Genomic DNA, 16,926 nt, shown 5'->3' with positions numbered 1-16,926 from the left:
CAGAGCCCTTCCCAGACCAAAGTGTGTAGAACCTGAGGTCGCTGTGGACTGACTTCCGCTGTGTGCCCCACAGCCTCTCACGGGGAGTAAACCCTGTTATAGAAATTCTCTTCTTATATTACATTCCTCGGGGAAATTTTCCTGCATTACAGTGTCTTCATTTAAACTAAAGACATTTAGAAATATTTAAGGCTCAACACTATTTTTAAACAATTGCTCCCAATTTTATTTCATTTTATTTATTTTTTTTAAAAGTAAGTTCTGCGCCCACCGTGGGGCTTGAACTCACAACACTCTACCCACTGACCCTGCCAGGCGCCTCGCTAAATGCTATTTTCATTTACGCTCTACTACAATGTGCCCTTGGTTTTGAACTGAGACTGACTGAGGTAATTCATTCCCTCAGCTCCAATGGCTATGTTATTTAAGCTGATAACGAGTAACGACTCCAAAGATTTCCCTCGGTTTCCATAATAGCAGGATCAGATTTATCTACGGAAATCTGAATTTGAAATTGGAACCTTCCAGATGGAAGTAGCACTGCAGAGATCTTGTATGAGTTACCACACCCACAGGAAAGGCAACAGAGGCGCTGGTTTGCCCCCACGCTGGGAAATCTGAGGGAATGGGGGTCCGAGCCAGGGGGGGGTACCGGTTCACCCACCTGTATTGGTTCTTTTCTTTCTTTTTAAATGTTATTACGCTGCCGCCTTTTCCTTTTGTTATCTTCTATTCTCTTTTTATCTTTTAGCTCTCAAGGGGAGATGATCAATGGGGTCCTCTTTAGTCCCGAAAAGATTTCTGAACAACATTACAGGTGACTTTTTTCCTTTCTCTGTAGGACAGCTGCCGCTGCTGAGTTTCATTTGGTTTTATGCCTCTTTCATCTGTGTCGGGTGCATTGTTGGAAAGTCTTAATATATAGAGTCCTGCCAGTTTTCTAGTCTTTGCCCTTAGTCAGGTAGCCTGTGCTGTTAAATTCTTGCCCTAGAATTGCATCTCCATTCATCTGAAGTTTCAGGAGAGAGAGACAGACTCTGTCATTAGCATGGTGTGCCTTTCACAACCATAATACCAGTAATCTTGCATCCAGAAATAATAAGCAAGTAGGAGAAAGACTTGGGGATTTACTGCTCCAATTGCCAAAATCCCAAGGGCGGGGGATATTCTAGGCTATGAGGAGGAAAGAGGCACCGTGCTCCTAAATCTGCTGTGTAACTTTTTCAGTGTAATCCACATAGTGAAATGCAGGAGTGAGCTCCAATTTTTGTCAACAAATTTAACATGGGAAGTGGTTACTGTGTGCAGAGAAGTGCCTGTTTGATGGAGAATTGGCCTCCCCATTTCTCAGTTCTATATTTCACTGGTTTCCACTGCCTGTGTTGATAGCGATTTAGTCCTGAGTTCAAACAATTTTATGGGTTCAATTTTCTTTGCATTTTGTAGATAGAAGTGTGGGCTTGGGTCAGACCAACTAAAGTTCAGGTTCAGGCTCAACCATTGATAGCCTCTGTGATTTTGAGCTGTCTGAGCTATATAATTTCTTCATCTGCACAGAATGGAGACAGTAATGGTACTGAGGGTGCACGGTTGTACTGAGGATCAATAAATGAGGGGAGCATCATTATCCCTTAATATTAGCTGCCGTATATTAATTACTGTTGCTCTTACTGTGGTTTCTTGACCTCATCCAAGAAACTAGGACTACAGATCAAAGGACTGTTCATAAGCTTGGAAAGTATATGCTTTACATGGTGCAATATTATTCAGCCTTTTGATGAACCTGGAGCACATGAGAGTAAAGGAAACAAGCCGGTCACGGAAGGACAAACACTGCATGATTCTACTTATTCGACGTGTCGAAAATAGGCAGACACATAGAAACAGAAAACACAGTTGTGCTTGCCAGGGGCCGAGGGAAAGAGAAATGGGGGAGCTGCTGTTCAGCTGGTATAAACTTTAAGTTATGCAAGATGAAGGCCTTCTAGAGAGGTGCTGTACTGTAAGCTTCAAAATAAGTTACAAGTACAGATCTCCTGGGGGGCACCTGGGGGGCTCAGGAAGCTAAGCGTCTGCCTTTGGCTCAGGTCCTGATCTCAGGGTCTTGGGATCCAGCCCTGCATGGGGTTCCCTGCTCAGCATGGAGTCAGCTTCTCCCTTTCCCTCTGCCCCTCCCCTTGCTCGTGTTCTCCCTCTGTCTCTCAAGTAAATAAAATCTTAAAAAAAAAGAGTATAGATCTCCTGGTAAGTGTCCTTTACCACAATAAGAATATGTTTTTAAGAGAAAATTATGATACATAAATATTGCACTTTCCGGTTTCATCTGGTTCCACAGGAAAACGTGGAACCACAAGTAATCAAAAAGTCATTACTTACCTACTTCACAGTTCTTTCCTTCAAATCCAGCTTGACACCAGCACTCATAGGAATTGATGTTATCTTTGCATACGCCACCATTTAAACATGGATTGGACTCACATTGATCGCCATCTTTGAGATAGGTTAAGAAAGTTGAATTAGCAAATCAGGTGCTTCGAATGCCTCTGTGCACAGACTCCTGGGGAGGGGAGCCTGATTTTCGGGTCAGAACTGCTGACGCTGCTGCTTGGGGGTTGCCCCCATCTTCCTGAATTTCCAAGAACAACCCAAACAAAGGTTCTTAGGCTACTACTGTCCTAGGAAGCTGCGCTGAGGAAGGCAGTTTAGGCAACCAAGGGAAGAGGAAGAGGGAGAAGGAAGTCTGAGGTTAGACATGGACTATATGTGCCTGGGGGAGAAGGGTTTGCATTCCTTTCTTCGAGAACGATGACAAGTTGGTTCTAAACCAAATCCCAGCGCTTCATCAGTTGGTAACTCTGTGTCATGTGGGACCCACTACGGCAGGTCTTGCAGAACACGGGAGCTGGGGAGCAGATGGTACTTCCCCTCAGAGAACTGGCAGCCTCAGCTCGGAGCAAATGCCTCCACTTCCTTCTGGTATCATTTAACTTTTTTAAAGTATAGTATGCAGTCATGGTTCGAGACAACGGAAGAGCCGCCAGAAGCGTCTCTCCCTGCTAAAAGAGACTCTGCTGTCTCTGACTTAGGTCACAAATGGTCTAGGTAAAGTGAGAAGTAGCTTTTCTTTTTTTAAAGGAATTTTTGGCTGGGTGATGGACATTGGGGAGGGCATGTGTTGTGAAGTGTGTAAGCCTGATGATTCACACACCTGTGCCCCTGGGGTGAAATAATATATTATATGTTAATAAAAAATTGTTTTTAAAGTCGTAATTTTTAAAATTTTATTTTTTTAAAATTTTACTTTTATATTTAATCTGCAAAATAATACATTATATGTTAATAAAAATTGTTTTTAAAGTTGTAGTTTTTAAAATTTTGTTTTTTAAAAATTTTATTTTTATATTTTATTTGCAAAATAATACATTATATGGTAATAAAAATTGTTTTTAAAGTTATATTTTTAAAATTTTTTAAAAATTTTATTTTTATATTTAATCTGCAAAATAATACATTATATGGTAATAAAATTGTTTTTAAAGTTGTAATTTTTAAAATTTTATTTTTTTAAATTTTATTTTTATATTTTATTTGCAAAATAATATATGGTAATAAAAATTGTTTTTAGTTATATTTTTAAAATTAAAAAATTATTTTTATATTTTATTTGCAAAATAATACATTATATGGTAATAAAAATTGTTTTTAAAGTTGTAATTTTTAAAATTTTATTTTTTTAAATTTTATTTTTATATTTTATTTGCAAAATAATATATTATATGGTAATAAAAATTGTTTTTAGTTATATTTTTAAAATTAAAAAATTATTTTTATATTTTATTTGCAAAATAATACATTATATGTTAATAAAAATTGTTTTTAAAGTTGTAATTTTTAAAATTTTATTTTTTTAAATTTTATTTTTATATTTTATTTGCAAAATAATATATTATATGGTAATAAAAATTGTTTTTAGTTATATTTTTAAAATTAAAAAATTATTTTTATATTTTATTTGCAAAATAATACATTATATGGTAATAAAAATTGTTTTTAAAGTTGTAATTTTTAAAATTTTATTTTTTTAAATTTTATTTTTATATTTTATTTGCAAAATAATATATTATATGGTAATAAAAATTGTTTTTAGTTATATTTTTAAAATTAAAAAATTATTTTTATATTTTATTTGCAAAATAATACATTATATGGTAATAAAAATTGTTTTTAAAGTTGTAATTTTTAAAATTTTATTTTTTTAAATTTTATTTTTATATTTTATTTGCAAAATAATATATTATATGGTAATAAAAATTGTTTTTAGTTATATTTTTAAAATTAAAAAATTATTTTTATATTTTATTTGCAAAATAATACATTATATGGTAATAAAAATTGTTTTTAAAGTTGTAATTTTTAAAATTTTATTTTTTTAAATTCTTTTTTATATTTTATTTGCAAAATAATATATTATATGGTAATAAAAATTGTTTTTAGTTATATTTTTAAAATTAAAAAAATTATTTTTATATTTTATTTGCAAAATAATACATTATATGGCAATAAAAATTGTTTTTAAAGTTGTAATTTTTAAAATTTTATTTTTTTAAATTTTATTTTTATATTTTATTTGCAAAATAATACATTATATGGTAGTAAAAATTGTTTTTAAAGTTATAATTTTTAAAATTTTTTAAGAATTTTATTTTCATATTTAATCTGCAAAATAACACATTATATGGTAATAAAAATTGTTTTTAAAGTTATAGTTTTAAAAATTTATTTTATTTTAAAATTTTTAAAAAAGTTTTAATTTTAATTCCTGTTAGTTGACAAAACACTGTTTCAGGTGAGAAATCACTTTTCCCACAAACAATTGAAAAGGAAAAGGTTCTGAAGATCTGCTTTATTTATGTGTAAATTGGCTGTATTTCCTCTCTGCCTTTCCTGAAGTTTCTATATTCACGGAGTTCTTGAGAGCCTTAGAAGAACCCTGTGGCAGGAAACCATGAGGAAGGAACAGGCAAGAGGGGAAGGGTCAGGACGAGAAGGGAAGCTTTGAGTCTGGTGTCTGAGAGCTCCTGCTCCATCCATACTTCTAAGGAAGCTGCCCGAGAAAGGGATGAATAGAACCAGATGGGAGCCGGGTACACACTCGGAGCTAAAAAAAACAGCCCTGAAGACAAAATAAGAGCTAGGACAGCAAGAGTAAGAGGTCAAGATGGCCTAGCAATGAAAGAAAGAGAAAAGGGGAAATGAAAGAGAAATTTCTAATTCTCGGTCCTACTTTGGAGCAAACCTTCCCCCTCCCCCTTCTAGAGTGGAGGTTTGCTCATAGGAGGGGGACGCCCTCGGTCAGTAGGACGCGTCCAGCTCCTGTTGACTAAGGGCTTCTATCCCTTTCTCAGAAATAGCCCCTCCCCGGAAAATCTGCTTGCCATAAAGATTAGACCTTGTCCCCTCTGCCCCTTGATCCACTGTGCTTTTGCCCAGATAGTTCAATGTGTTCCAATTCTATGAAAACAAAATACGTTATCTCTGGTTTATTATTATTGATGTTCAAACTGGTCTAAAAAACGAGCTACATTTGCACTTTATATTATAGACCAGCGGATCTGAATTATTTAGGATGTTTTCCTGAAAGGGTCTGGGCTTGCAGCCAGCTACACAGCAACTCATTTGCTGAGACATAGCTTTAAAACGAGTGTCATTTTATCCCGCATTTAGTCCTCCTTTGGGTGCTTGTGTGTGTGTACTTTGGGCTCAGGCGAAGCCACCGACAGTAGGGGTCAAAGACAACAAGGGACAAGGCCTTGTCAAGTGAGAGCTTCCGGTTGTTGTTTAATGAGTAACAGCCCCCGATCTGAAGACTGGGAGGGGTGATGGTGCGAGCAAGGGCTCACTCTTTCGAGAACTTGGGTTCCCTTCTGGGCTCTGTGACTCGCCAACTGGATGACCCTTGGCAAGTCTTTGAGCCTCCCTAAGCCTCCGTGTCCCCCGTAAACTGAGGTTGATAATGCTCCGCTCGCTGGGTTGGTGTGCGGATGAAATGGGGCAGGCACTCTGGAAAGCGCCGAGAGCTTGACGACCGCTGGCTCATGTGCCTGGACGATCTTTCTTTCTTCAACCAGGCCGTTGATAGTAGAGGATAAGGCGGGTGTGAGGGGCATGCACCCGGCCGTATGTGAAAACCCACAGGGTAAAAAACACCATCAGCTCTCTTGGGGTGGTTAGGAAACTCGGCTGCAACTGAAAAGAGGTGGGGAGCTATTTGCTTTTTGCTTCTTTGTTCTGGTTTTTGGAGGATGAAGCAGTAGTGACCGAATCATGCCCCTGAGGTTTCTGAGATATCTTTACCCTGGATACGGTAAACAACCTGGCCTTTGACCCAGAAGGCAGGGGCTCAGCTTCAAAATACAGTGCTTAGAGGGTTCTGATCAACCCCTGCTGGGGAGTAGGGTGGGCAACGAAGGGGTCATGGGAATTTAAATGCAGCGCCGAGTTTGTGGAGGCGGGTGGGGAAGTAAAAATTGATTTGCTTTAAAAATCTGTCACAAGGGGCACCTGACTGGCTCAAGTCGGTGGCGTGTGTGACTTCCGATCTCGGGGCTGTGGGTTCAAGCCCCGTGTTGGGGGTAGAAATTACTTAAAAAGAAAATCTTTAAAAAATCACAAGATTTAAGGTTTTAAATGTAATGGAAATAAGGACTAAAAAGACTCATTTGGACTAACTGCAGGGGACTACCTGAGAAGAGCACTGGCCTGGTAGCCTTCATTACTAAAAGTAAGGAAAGGCCAAGAAAGTAAATGTAATGGAGTGGACTTCATCCTCCCTCAGGAGTTAAAAGCGGAAGTGGAGAAATTGAGTTACTGGAGTATGAACAAGTTCCAGAAGAGCAGGTGGAACCTAGCACTGGATCTCCAATCGCTGGAACTCGGTGAATTTGCTGTCTAGGTTCTGTCCATGCGGATGGTCTCGCATAAGCCAACCTCTGGAACGTCTGTTGCCTCAAAATCCTGCTGCTGGATTTTATATTAGTTCCAAAGCTCAGCTGTCATGGAAGTTTTGACTTTTCCTCCTTTTGGTCAATTCATTCAACAAATATTTACTCAGTGCTTCTGGACCAGGTAGTGTTCTAGGTACTGTTTACATCAATAAAACACTTGAACACCCCTGCCGGTGTGAAGCTTGAATTCTAACGAGGTGGGGAAAATAGATAATAAATAGTGGAAGTAAGAAGGTTCATTTTATGTTACCTCCGCTGGTGAAAAGTGCTGTGGAAAATAGGAGAGGAGGTTGTGGTACCTCAGTGATGCGGTTATGGTTGAGGCGGGTTGAAGTACTAACAGGTAAGCAAGCTAGGTAGGCTTCATCGAGATGGTGACATTTGGGTGAAGAGCTGAAGGAGAGGAGGGAGTGAGCCTAGGGGAACTTGGAAGAGGAGCATTCCAAGTTCAAGGAACAGTCAGGTCAGAGACCAAAGCGGAAGCAGGCCCAGAGTGTTCCGGGATCATCAGGGAGGCCAAGATGGCTGCCCCCGTCCTCCCCCCACAGCCTCCCTCCCCGCCCCCGCCCTGCATGTGAGGAGGAGAGCAGGAGGAGAGAGTCTGAGGGCCAGTGGAAAAAGAGGGCCAGAACAATCGTGGAGGGCCTCGTAGACCATCATAAGGGGGAGGACTTCTAAGCACTAAACATTTAAGTCAGTCAGCATTTTCACGTTCTCTACTAAAGACTGAAAATTCTCAAACCCAGTCTCCAGGTGCACTCATCTCAGTTCCTTCCTTCCAGCTGCGTAGGGTGTGACAACGTGTTCTTGAAGCCCTTGGGAGGAGGAAGCCTATCTGCCAGCTGATAGCCCCAGCTCCGGCAGAAACCTGTCCTATATCACCATTCAGTCTTGGGTAAAGGAGTCGCACTGTTTTCACGGAGTTTAATATATTGTCTGTTTATGCAGAGAAACAATACATAATGCCCAAATGTTTCCTATACCAGCTAGAGGAAAAAAATTAATTGCTTACCAACATATTGCTTCCAAAATTCAGTCTATAAAGAAAAAGAGGACAAGTTAGTGGTAGTACTCAAAATATTTTGGATTCGATTCCTTCCCTTTATAACATTTGTCATACATTTTTATGGTTAGATATTTTAAAATTCCAAAGAGAAGTTTCTTTTTTTCTTTAGTTTTCTGTACTTTCCTCTGTGTCTGAAGAATATTATGTGGAAATACTCACGGTTTTTTCAGTGTTCTCAAAAACTTCTCGAGCTTCTTCAAAACTACACTTTTCTTCTATACATTCTCTCTCAAGGTTCCCTTGCACGAACTCTTCCAGTTTACCTGAATTATACCTCTTTGGCCGATTCAGAATTTTGGTGGCATTTTCATGGTCAAGAAAAACTGAAATTCCAAAGAATGATTCTTTAGGTTTGGGAAAAAGAAAACATCATAAAAACTAAATACATCTCTCAAGAAAGGCTTTGTTTTTAATCCAAGTAATCCCCAAACCAATTTATCTTTGGGGCACGGAGCCAAAATCTGTGATGTCCTCCTGGTACTGTATACACACGGAGATTTAGGAATTAAAATTCAATTTGGCTTTTAGTCAAGAGAGTTCCAGTAATGAAAGGTCAGATTCTCAGTCGTATTTGAGTTTACTTTGGATGAGAAAGAAAGTTCTCAAATAACATTAACTTTACACTTTGTCATCATTTGCAAATAGCTAATTGCAGACCCTTGCAAGGTGACCCATGACCCCAGCTGAGCTGTGTTCTCAGGACGCGGTTGCCCAAATGACTTCCCAACAAATTTCTCTTGGAAGAACAGAAGCCTAATAACAGCAGTCCAGCTGCAAACACAATCTCAGTGTCTGTCTCTAGATGGTAGAGAAAAACCACTGCCTTAATTTGTTTATCTTCAGACTCACAACACCTTCGGTTGGCATGTGTTAAGGGAATGCCGGTGACCGAAGTCTTTCTCTGGGATTTAGGATGTGACTGACTTGAGTTGTGACTGCCTAGCCTTCAGGGACACTCCTGATTCTCTCCTTCCCTCTCTCTCTCCCCACATTCAAATCTAAGACACACACTCTCTCTCTCTCTCTGTTTATATATATATGCATATCTATATGTAGATAGACAGATATATCTATCTAGGTAGATGTTGAAAAGATATCCTGAGTTCAGGAACTGAACTCAGTTCAGTTGCTGGAGTTGTTCCTTTCATCAGGGGACTATCTGGTATGATCTCAACAGGACCAGGTGCTTAGAAGATGAAGTTTCCAGGCATTTTGGGACTGCTTTCTTGTGAATTCAAAAAAAAGGAGAGGAAGAGGAAGAAGAGGAAAAGGAGGAAGAAGGAGAAGAAGGAGAAGAAGAAGGAGGGGAAGGGGAAAGGAAAAGGGGAAGAGGAAGAGAACGGAAGAAGGAGGGGGAGGGGGACTGTATTCCCTTCTTTTCATTGCAGCTGTTCACTTTATGGAGGGGGTTTGAGTCCCCTGACAACCTCGCTTCGCCCTTGCTCTGCGAGTCCCCTTGGACTTCACTTTTTTTTTTTTTTTTGGAATTTAGTTTAGACTTTTTCTCTCCAATTCTTGACAACTTTCTCCATTCCCTTCACGCCGTCCTCCGTGCTGCAGTACCCGCAGTGCCAACCGCTGGGTCGGTGCGGCCATCTGCCGCTGAGCACTGTGGGAGAAAACCACCAAGCTGCACAGGGATACCAGCACACAGTGATGCCACCCTGCCAGGCCTTCCTCTCTGCTCGGCCCTGGGCAGCCCGACAATGGCATCTACGCCTGCCCCCAGTTACAGTGTGACTGAGTGGAGAAACGGGTTTGCAGTCAGCTCAGACACACCTGGGTTTGAATAACACATTTGCCACCTGTTGGCTGTGAGACGTCAGGCAAGTGACAAGATCTCTGGACCTTAACTTGGTCAAACGCAAAATGGGTCTAACAGTGGCCTATAATCGGAATATCTACCTCACAGTGTTCTCAACAGGGTCCATGAGATAATACGTGTACACGGTACATGGTGTACGCTGGTTCTCTCTCTCTCTCCCTGCTCCTCTCATGCTGGCCTGACTTCCTGTTTCTCAATTCCCTCTAATGCCTTCATACTCCATTCTAGTGCTTTTTCTGTGGCTTCCCTTCTTTACTCCCATCCGCATAATGAAATGACTATTGTCAGTCAGGATCAGTGATGACTTCCTAAAGATCACTGGGAGTTTGTGTACTTGGTGACCGCTCTGAAACATTTCTAATGCTTGATCTGTACCCGCACCCCCCCCCAACGGTGCTCTTTCCATGAAGTCACTCTACTGGCTCCTCTCTACTCTCTCATTATTTATCCATCACTTGAACCAGTGCCTTTCCCCTTGCCTGCCCCTTCAGTGTTCAGAGTTCCCTCAGGTTCCTGCCTCAGCCCAGTCACGCCATGGTCTTGACCAAGGTGAGGTAGACAAGGCATCTAGGGAATAAAACGTGAGGAGACCCTGTGTCTCAGTGAGCGCAAGCCGGTACAGTTACATACTAGGGACCTGCTTGCCTCCCCCTAGGCCGGCCCTGACTCTCTCAACGCCAGTTCTGAGGGCTCCCTACAGCTGTGCCTGTGCCAGCCGCCATGTTCTCTGTGCTCACTTCCGGGACCCTCACGCACACCGTGGGAACTGCCCTTTCTACAGCAGTGGGTTCCAAATATCGGCCTCTGGCCAGATCTCTCTTCTGAATTCCAGACCCTCTTTCCAGCTCCCCCATTGTGCATTGTCCTGCGACAAATCAGAGCTGATGTTTCTCTGATGCCTCCGAAGGGCTGGACCCTGTACTCAGTGCTTTGGGGACATTATTTCATTCCATCCTCACAGCAGTCCCACGAGATAGGGACTGTCATCTCATTGTAAACCAGGGGAATGGAGCTTCGGAGAGGTGAAGTCCCGTGGCCCAGGTAACACACGGAAGTAGCAGAGCCGGGATTTCGATGTTGGCAGTCAGACTGCACAGCCCGTGCTCAGAGGTACGGTGCTGTGTCCTGTAATCACGTCAGATGCCCAGGACGCACCCTCCACGCTTCTCTGAACCTGTTCCCCTTCCACACCCAGATGGTGTCAGCGGTTGGGGGGGACAGGGACTAAAGGGTACGCATACCAGGATGAGCGCTGAGTAATGTATCCCATCGTTGAGTCACTCACTATGTTGTACCTCCCAAAACTAATATAACACGGTATGCTACCCATACTGGAATTGAAATAAAAAACCTAATAAGAGAAAAAAAAAAAGAAAGAATGTTGCCAAACTGAGCATTCCCAGTCGGCCATCAGTGCCATTCACGTTTACACTTCTGATGACCCAGTAATTGGGTTCTGTTGTCCAAGCTCCTTCACTGCGGAACTTCATTATCTGATGACCTGACCCTGTCTTGCTATCCTACCTCACTTGTCATATTTAATATTCAAAACCTACTGCGTTCCTGAAAGACCTCACATTCTTTGTGGATCTGGATTTTTTTTTAAAAGATTTTATTTATTTATTTGACAGAGAGTGAGAGAGGGAACACAAGCAGGGGGAGTGGGAGAGGGAGAAACACGCTCCGCACGGAGCAGGAAACCCAATGCAGGGCTCGATCCCAGGACCCTGGGATCGTGACCTGAGCCAAAGGCAGATGCGTAATGCTGAGCCACCCAGGGACCGCTGGATCTGGATCTTTGTACATGTGTGATTCTCTCCACATGTAATGCCCTAGATCAGACATTTAAGGAGGGGGACCTACTCATCTTTTAGGACCCAGCCCAAGATACTGTCTGTCTGTCAAGTGTTTTTCCAGTTAACATATTCCTTTCTCTGTGGTCTTTTAGCACCTGGCACACATTTTGTCAACGTACCTTGAAATCTCTCACCTGACTTCATGGCGCTTTAGGTCAAAGAGGGAGTCTGGCTTATCCCTGTGCCCTGATACCTCACCCCAGCACCTGGCCCCATAGTAGTCGCTCGGTTTTGTCAAGTTTTGTAAAGTGTATGGACCGAAGTCATCTTTCATTCATTCATTTCATGCATTCAGACACCTCAGCCCATACACCTTATAAAACTGAATGGTTTCACAGACAGTTTTGATTTCAAAATTCTAAACAGATGCAAATAATACCTGAGGGCAGCAGTCATGAAAATGAAACATCTCTGAAAGGCATTCATAGAAATAGCTTTCAGAAGCCAGTGACCGTTGAGGAGCAGAAGAGAATGCTGCACGAGTGCTGACTATCCTGACGGAAATTCCCCTGGAAATTCCTCCACAAGGACCCGTTATCTCTGACCACAATGACTCCACAATGACACTGCCTTTCTCCTCGGTATTGTCTGAGGGTCATAGATTTAGGTTCTCTTCGAGTTTATCTCCTCTAGCCATTATTTCCCCAGCACTGAAATCCTAGACCCTCTCCCCCCACCCCCACAATATCTTTCCTTTTTCCCAACATCTGAGGTCATCAAGGGAGCAGCAGCCCTCTTGAAACGTCCATTATCTCACCACTTATCCTGAAGGAAGGGCTTGCATCTTTTGTCCTCTTAGGTCTCACACGGATGAGATATGTGTAAAGACTTAGCTTTATGTCCTATTTTGTGAAATTTCCAGTTAAATTTCTTTATTTCTCCACTCTACCCACTTGGCTAGTTTGATTTAACCTTTGCATCCTCAGATCATCATTTCTGCATTTCAGTCTGACATCATGTCTGGAATGGGAAACACGGGGCCAGTCTGCTTTCCGGGGACCCTTAGGGTTGGCACCCCTGATCCCGGCGCTGTCAGCCACTAGATTTGATTATAGTAGGTTGACAAGTAAGGGTGATAAATGCTTCCTGTGAGAACACACTGTTTGCCTAAATGGGGTAATTTCCTCCCTGTGTGCCTGCCTTTGGGAAATGCATAAAGTCACTGAAGTTGTGAAAAAAAACAAATGATACACATTGCATTAACTAAGTTCCTACTTCTTATGTCGATTCTTGGGTTTGTTTTGCTCAAGTGAGTATTGGATTTCCCCACGTATTAACTCTGCTATGTTTAGAATCAGAAATAAAAAATCATTTTTCCTAATTCATGAAAAACTTTAGGGATAAGTAACAACTTAGTAATGAAAAGTTTGTTGTAAATAAAACTTAAAATTGTAGGTGCGTGATTTTAGGGACATTTAAAATGAGAGACTTGCCTCATTACATAGCTGTAAAATTTTGAAACACGTCAGATACCTTAAAATCAAACTTTGTGTGTAAATAAAGCCATCGTTTGTGGCGTTAGTGTGACACACATCCCATTCTGATTTCAAAGTGGTGAGTTAAACAAACCCAAAATGACAGAGTTAATGTCTTCTTCATAGTCTGCTGTTTCCTGGTTGAAACATTTTTCCCACTCTTAACTTTTCTTTACCCAAGGAGGTGACTGTTTTCCTAAGCAGAATTATGTTGTCAAATCACAAGCCTAACAGTGTCCATTAAAAAAAAGTACCCTAAGCATTGTAGATCTATTTAGTTTTAACAGTTAAGAAGACACAGCTACCAAAAAACCAGTATTTGCCAACCCACATGCTGACAACTAAAATCTTAAACGTTGTTGTCAAATCCTGTGATCGTTACTTAGTGGCGAAGATAGCACCAGACATTTCTATATCTAAAAGACAAGCATGCTCAATGTATCTTTAAAAAGGAGACAAACCTGTACATTCAGCACTGAGTAGATATCCTAAAAGGCAGATGGTGACGAGGCCCGGTGATTCTGCCATGATCCTGTTCAGGCACTGACGAATTGTGCAAGTAGCAAGGTTGACCAGTTGTTCCAAAGTACAAGCTGAGCTGTATTTACTTCTGGGAAACAATGTGCATCTCCCTCAGTGGGTCTTCGGGCTATTTCCAGTGGCCTCGTGGGTGAAGTGAAGAGTATAGGCAGTGTTCGTCTTTAAAACTTCACCTCTCATTGCATGGGCTTCTGTCACTGTGGCTGATTGGAGACTGAAGCAGGAAGTGACACATCATCAGAACAGGGTGGGGGGAGGTGTATAATGGCAGCTGCTGTGGCTGCAGAATTCCTCAGTGGGATCCATTTCTAACTTTGTCAGGGAGCACTAATGTCATATAGTTTAACAGTAAAGAGACAAGTGTGCCTGGGTGGCTCAGTCGGTTAAGTCTCCAACTCTTGGTTTTGGCTCAGGTCGCGATCTCAGGGTTGTGGGATGGAGCCCCACATTGGGCTCCACGCTCAGCACAGACTCTGCTTGAGATTCTCTCTCTCTCTCTCCCTGTGCCCCTCCCTCCACTAGCACTCTTTCTGAAATAAATAAATAAATAAATAAATCTTTAAACAAAAAAGTAAAGAGACAGAACAAAGTCATTTGGTTCTACCTTAGAACATTCCCCGTGTTGGGGCGCCTGGGTGGCTCAGTGGGTTAAGCCACTGCCTTCGGCTCAGGTCATGATCTCAGGGTCCTGGGATCGAGTCCCGCATCGGGCTCTCTGCTCAGCAGGGAGCCTGCTTCCCCCTCTCTCTCTGCCTGCCTCTCTGTCTACTTGTGATCTCTCTCTGTCAAATAAATAAATAAAATCTTAAAAAAAAATACATTCCCCGTGCTTACCTACATTTAATCACCTGGTGGATCCTTCATGTTCCTCCTCAGAAGGAGCTTATCAACTTTCTGGTGCCACTTACCCACAGAGTGAAATGTGAGGACCCTGTCTCACTACGTATGTATGTATGTATGTGTGCTGTCATAATTCATGTGTTTTAATTTGTATTTCCCCAACAGCTAATGATGTTGAATACCTTAAAGTTTACTGACTCTCTGTATATCCTCTTGAGTGAAATGTATGTTCATGTTTTTTGTCCATTTTCCAATAAGACTCATATTTTACCATTCGATTTTAGAGCTTTTTAAAAAAATATTATAGCTATGAATCCTTTCTCAGATACATGGTTTGCAAATACTGTCTCCAAGACCGTAGCTTATCTTTTCATCCTCGTAACTGAGTCACATAGTGAAAGTTTTAGATTTGGATGTAGTTCAATTTATCCTTTTATAAAAACCTTTATTTGTTTATTTAGCATGCATGGGAGCTGGGGAGGAGCAAAGGGTGACAGAGAGAATCTCAAACAGACTCCACACTGAGTGCTGAGCCTGACACGGGGCTTGAACTCATGGCCCCAAGATCATGACCTGAGCCAAAATCAAGAGTCAGGCACTTAATCAACTGAGCCACCCAAGTTCCCCTCAGTTTATCATTTTTTAATAGATCATGCCTTAATGTCCATATTTAGAACTCTTCCCCTAATGCTAATCTGGAAGCTTTTTCCCATCTAAAAAAATTTTATAGTTTCACATTTTAGATTTATTCTGGTGCATCATTTTGAGTTAATTTTTATAAGGTGTGAGGTTTAGATTGATTTTCTTTTTGGCCTGTGGATGTCTAATTCCTCTAGCACCATTTATTAAAAAGATAATCCTTGCTCTGTTGAATTACTTGTGCAGTTTTTTTTTCACAAACCAGTTAAGTATATTGGTTTGGGTATATTTCCAGGTTCCTCTTCTGTTCCATTGCTGCATGTGTTTATCCCTCTGCCAACCCCACACTGCCTTGATTGCTGTAGGCTTTTATATCAGGTAGAGTGATTTCTCCCACTTTAATATTTTGTGGCAAGATTATTTGAGGGGTGGGGTTACCACGTAACTTTATTTTGAAGGAATGATACAAATGAAAGAAGTTAAATAGATGTTTTGGTAGAACTTACAGAAAAGGTAAATGTAACCCAACATGCATGCATTGCCTTGGTGACCAGGGAGGTCACCCTTGAGGCTATGGGAAGACAGCCTAAGGCTTAGCTCTCATTATCACTGTTTCCCAGGGTGTGCTTGTCAGAAAGATACTCTGCCATGCCAGATTCGGGAGCCCCCATCTTTCTCGGGTTGGTTACGTGGTCACCCAATTCTTTGATGGATTTCACCTATTTATTCAGGTAATGAGTCTCAGTGAAGGTCCACAAATGGCGCCACTTTTTTTTTCCAGTGGCCAGTTTGTCCAGTTCCAGTGGTGATTGACTGATGCTCTTTCCCAAGCGTAACATACACCGCATTGCGTTTGGTCCATTTTCCCAGTAATCATGGTTTAGTTCCTTGATATCCTGAAGGAAGATTTGGCCACCTTGTTGGTCCTGCGGCTTCCTCAGTTTCTCAGCTCACCTTCTCCTCATAAGATCGGTGAAGGAAATACTTGGCAAAGTTCTTCGAAGTTGCATCTTTGTGGTCAAAGTAGTAAGACACGGGCAGGGAGACATAGGTATAGAGCTCCAGGTGGGTCTGGCGATTGAGTGCAGCCTCTGAGTCCTGGTGGTAGTTCTGGTGCACCTGTAAGAGTTATGTAGTCGTCATGGCAGCCACTGAGGAGAGGCAATGTCAAGTGGCAGTGGCTGCATGGCGCTGTAGTGGCAATGGGGGCCTTGGGATGGTCCGTGGGCATCGTGAGGAGATGGCAGAGGGTTGACTTTGAGCAGCCACCAGGGTGGGGGACAAGTGCTGGGTTCTGTCCAAGCACTGTTGAAGTAGGAAACTTCAGTGACTCTCGGTGGAGACTCAATATTCTGTGGCAAGATTGCGTTAATTATTCTTGGGCCCGTAACATTTTATATAAGCTTAAAAATAATCTTATCTGTAGTACAAAAACTTTTGCTGGAGTTTTGATAGGGATTTCATTAAACCTGTATGTAAATTTGGAGGAACTGACATCTTCATTGTGTTGAGTTTTCCAGTTGATGGGTGTGGTCTGGACATGTATGTCCATTTCTTTAGGTCTTTGATTTTTTTCATCAACATTTTGTGATTTTTAGCATATAGATTTTATATAGTTGATCCTTGAACAAGACAGGTTTGAACTGCACAGGCCCACTTATATGCAGATTTTTAAAAAGAT

At 41.4% G+C, this 16,926-nt stretch overlaps 1 protein-coding gene and 1 pseudogene across 1 annotated transcript in view; both read right to left on the bottom strand.

Annotated features, from left to right (window-relative positions):
- The window catches only part of F9 (coagulation factor IX), a 32,847-nt gene extending 18,994 nt beyond the window's left edge, over window positions 1–13,853 (bottom strand). The window contains 4 exon segments of the mRNA XM_045996452.1: window positions 2,377–2,490; window positions 8,017–8,041; window positions 8,230–8,393; window positions 13,688–13,853. Of these exon segments, the coding sequence (XP_045852408.1) occupies window positions 2,377–2,490; window positions 8,017–8,041; window positions 8,230–8,393; window positions 13,688–13,754 (370 nt within the window). The 5' untranslated portion in view covers window positions 13,755–13,853.
- Window positions 13,854–15,706: 1,853 nt separating this feature from the next.
- LOC123935246 lies at window positions 15,707–16,388 on the bottom strand (annotated as a pseudogene).
- Window positions 16,389–16,926: the final 538 nt, after the last annotated feature.

This window comes from Meles meles, chromosome X, assembly GCF_922984935.1.
Source record: "Meles meles chromosome X, mMelMel3.1 paternal haplotype, whole genome shotgun sequence".
Classification (NCBI taxonomy): Eukaryota; Metazoa; Chordata; class Mammalia; order Carnivora; family Mustelidae; genus Meles; species Meles meles.
Note: the sequence above shows the minus strand (reverse complement) of the source record. Positions and strands in the feature narration are given on the sequence as shown.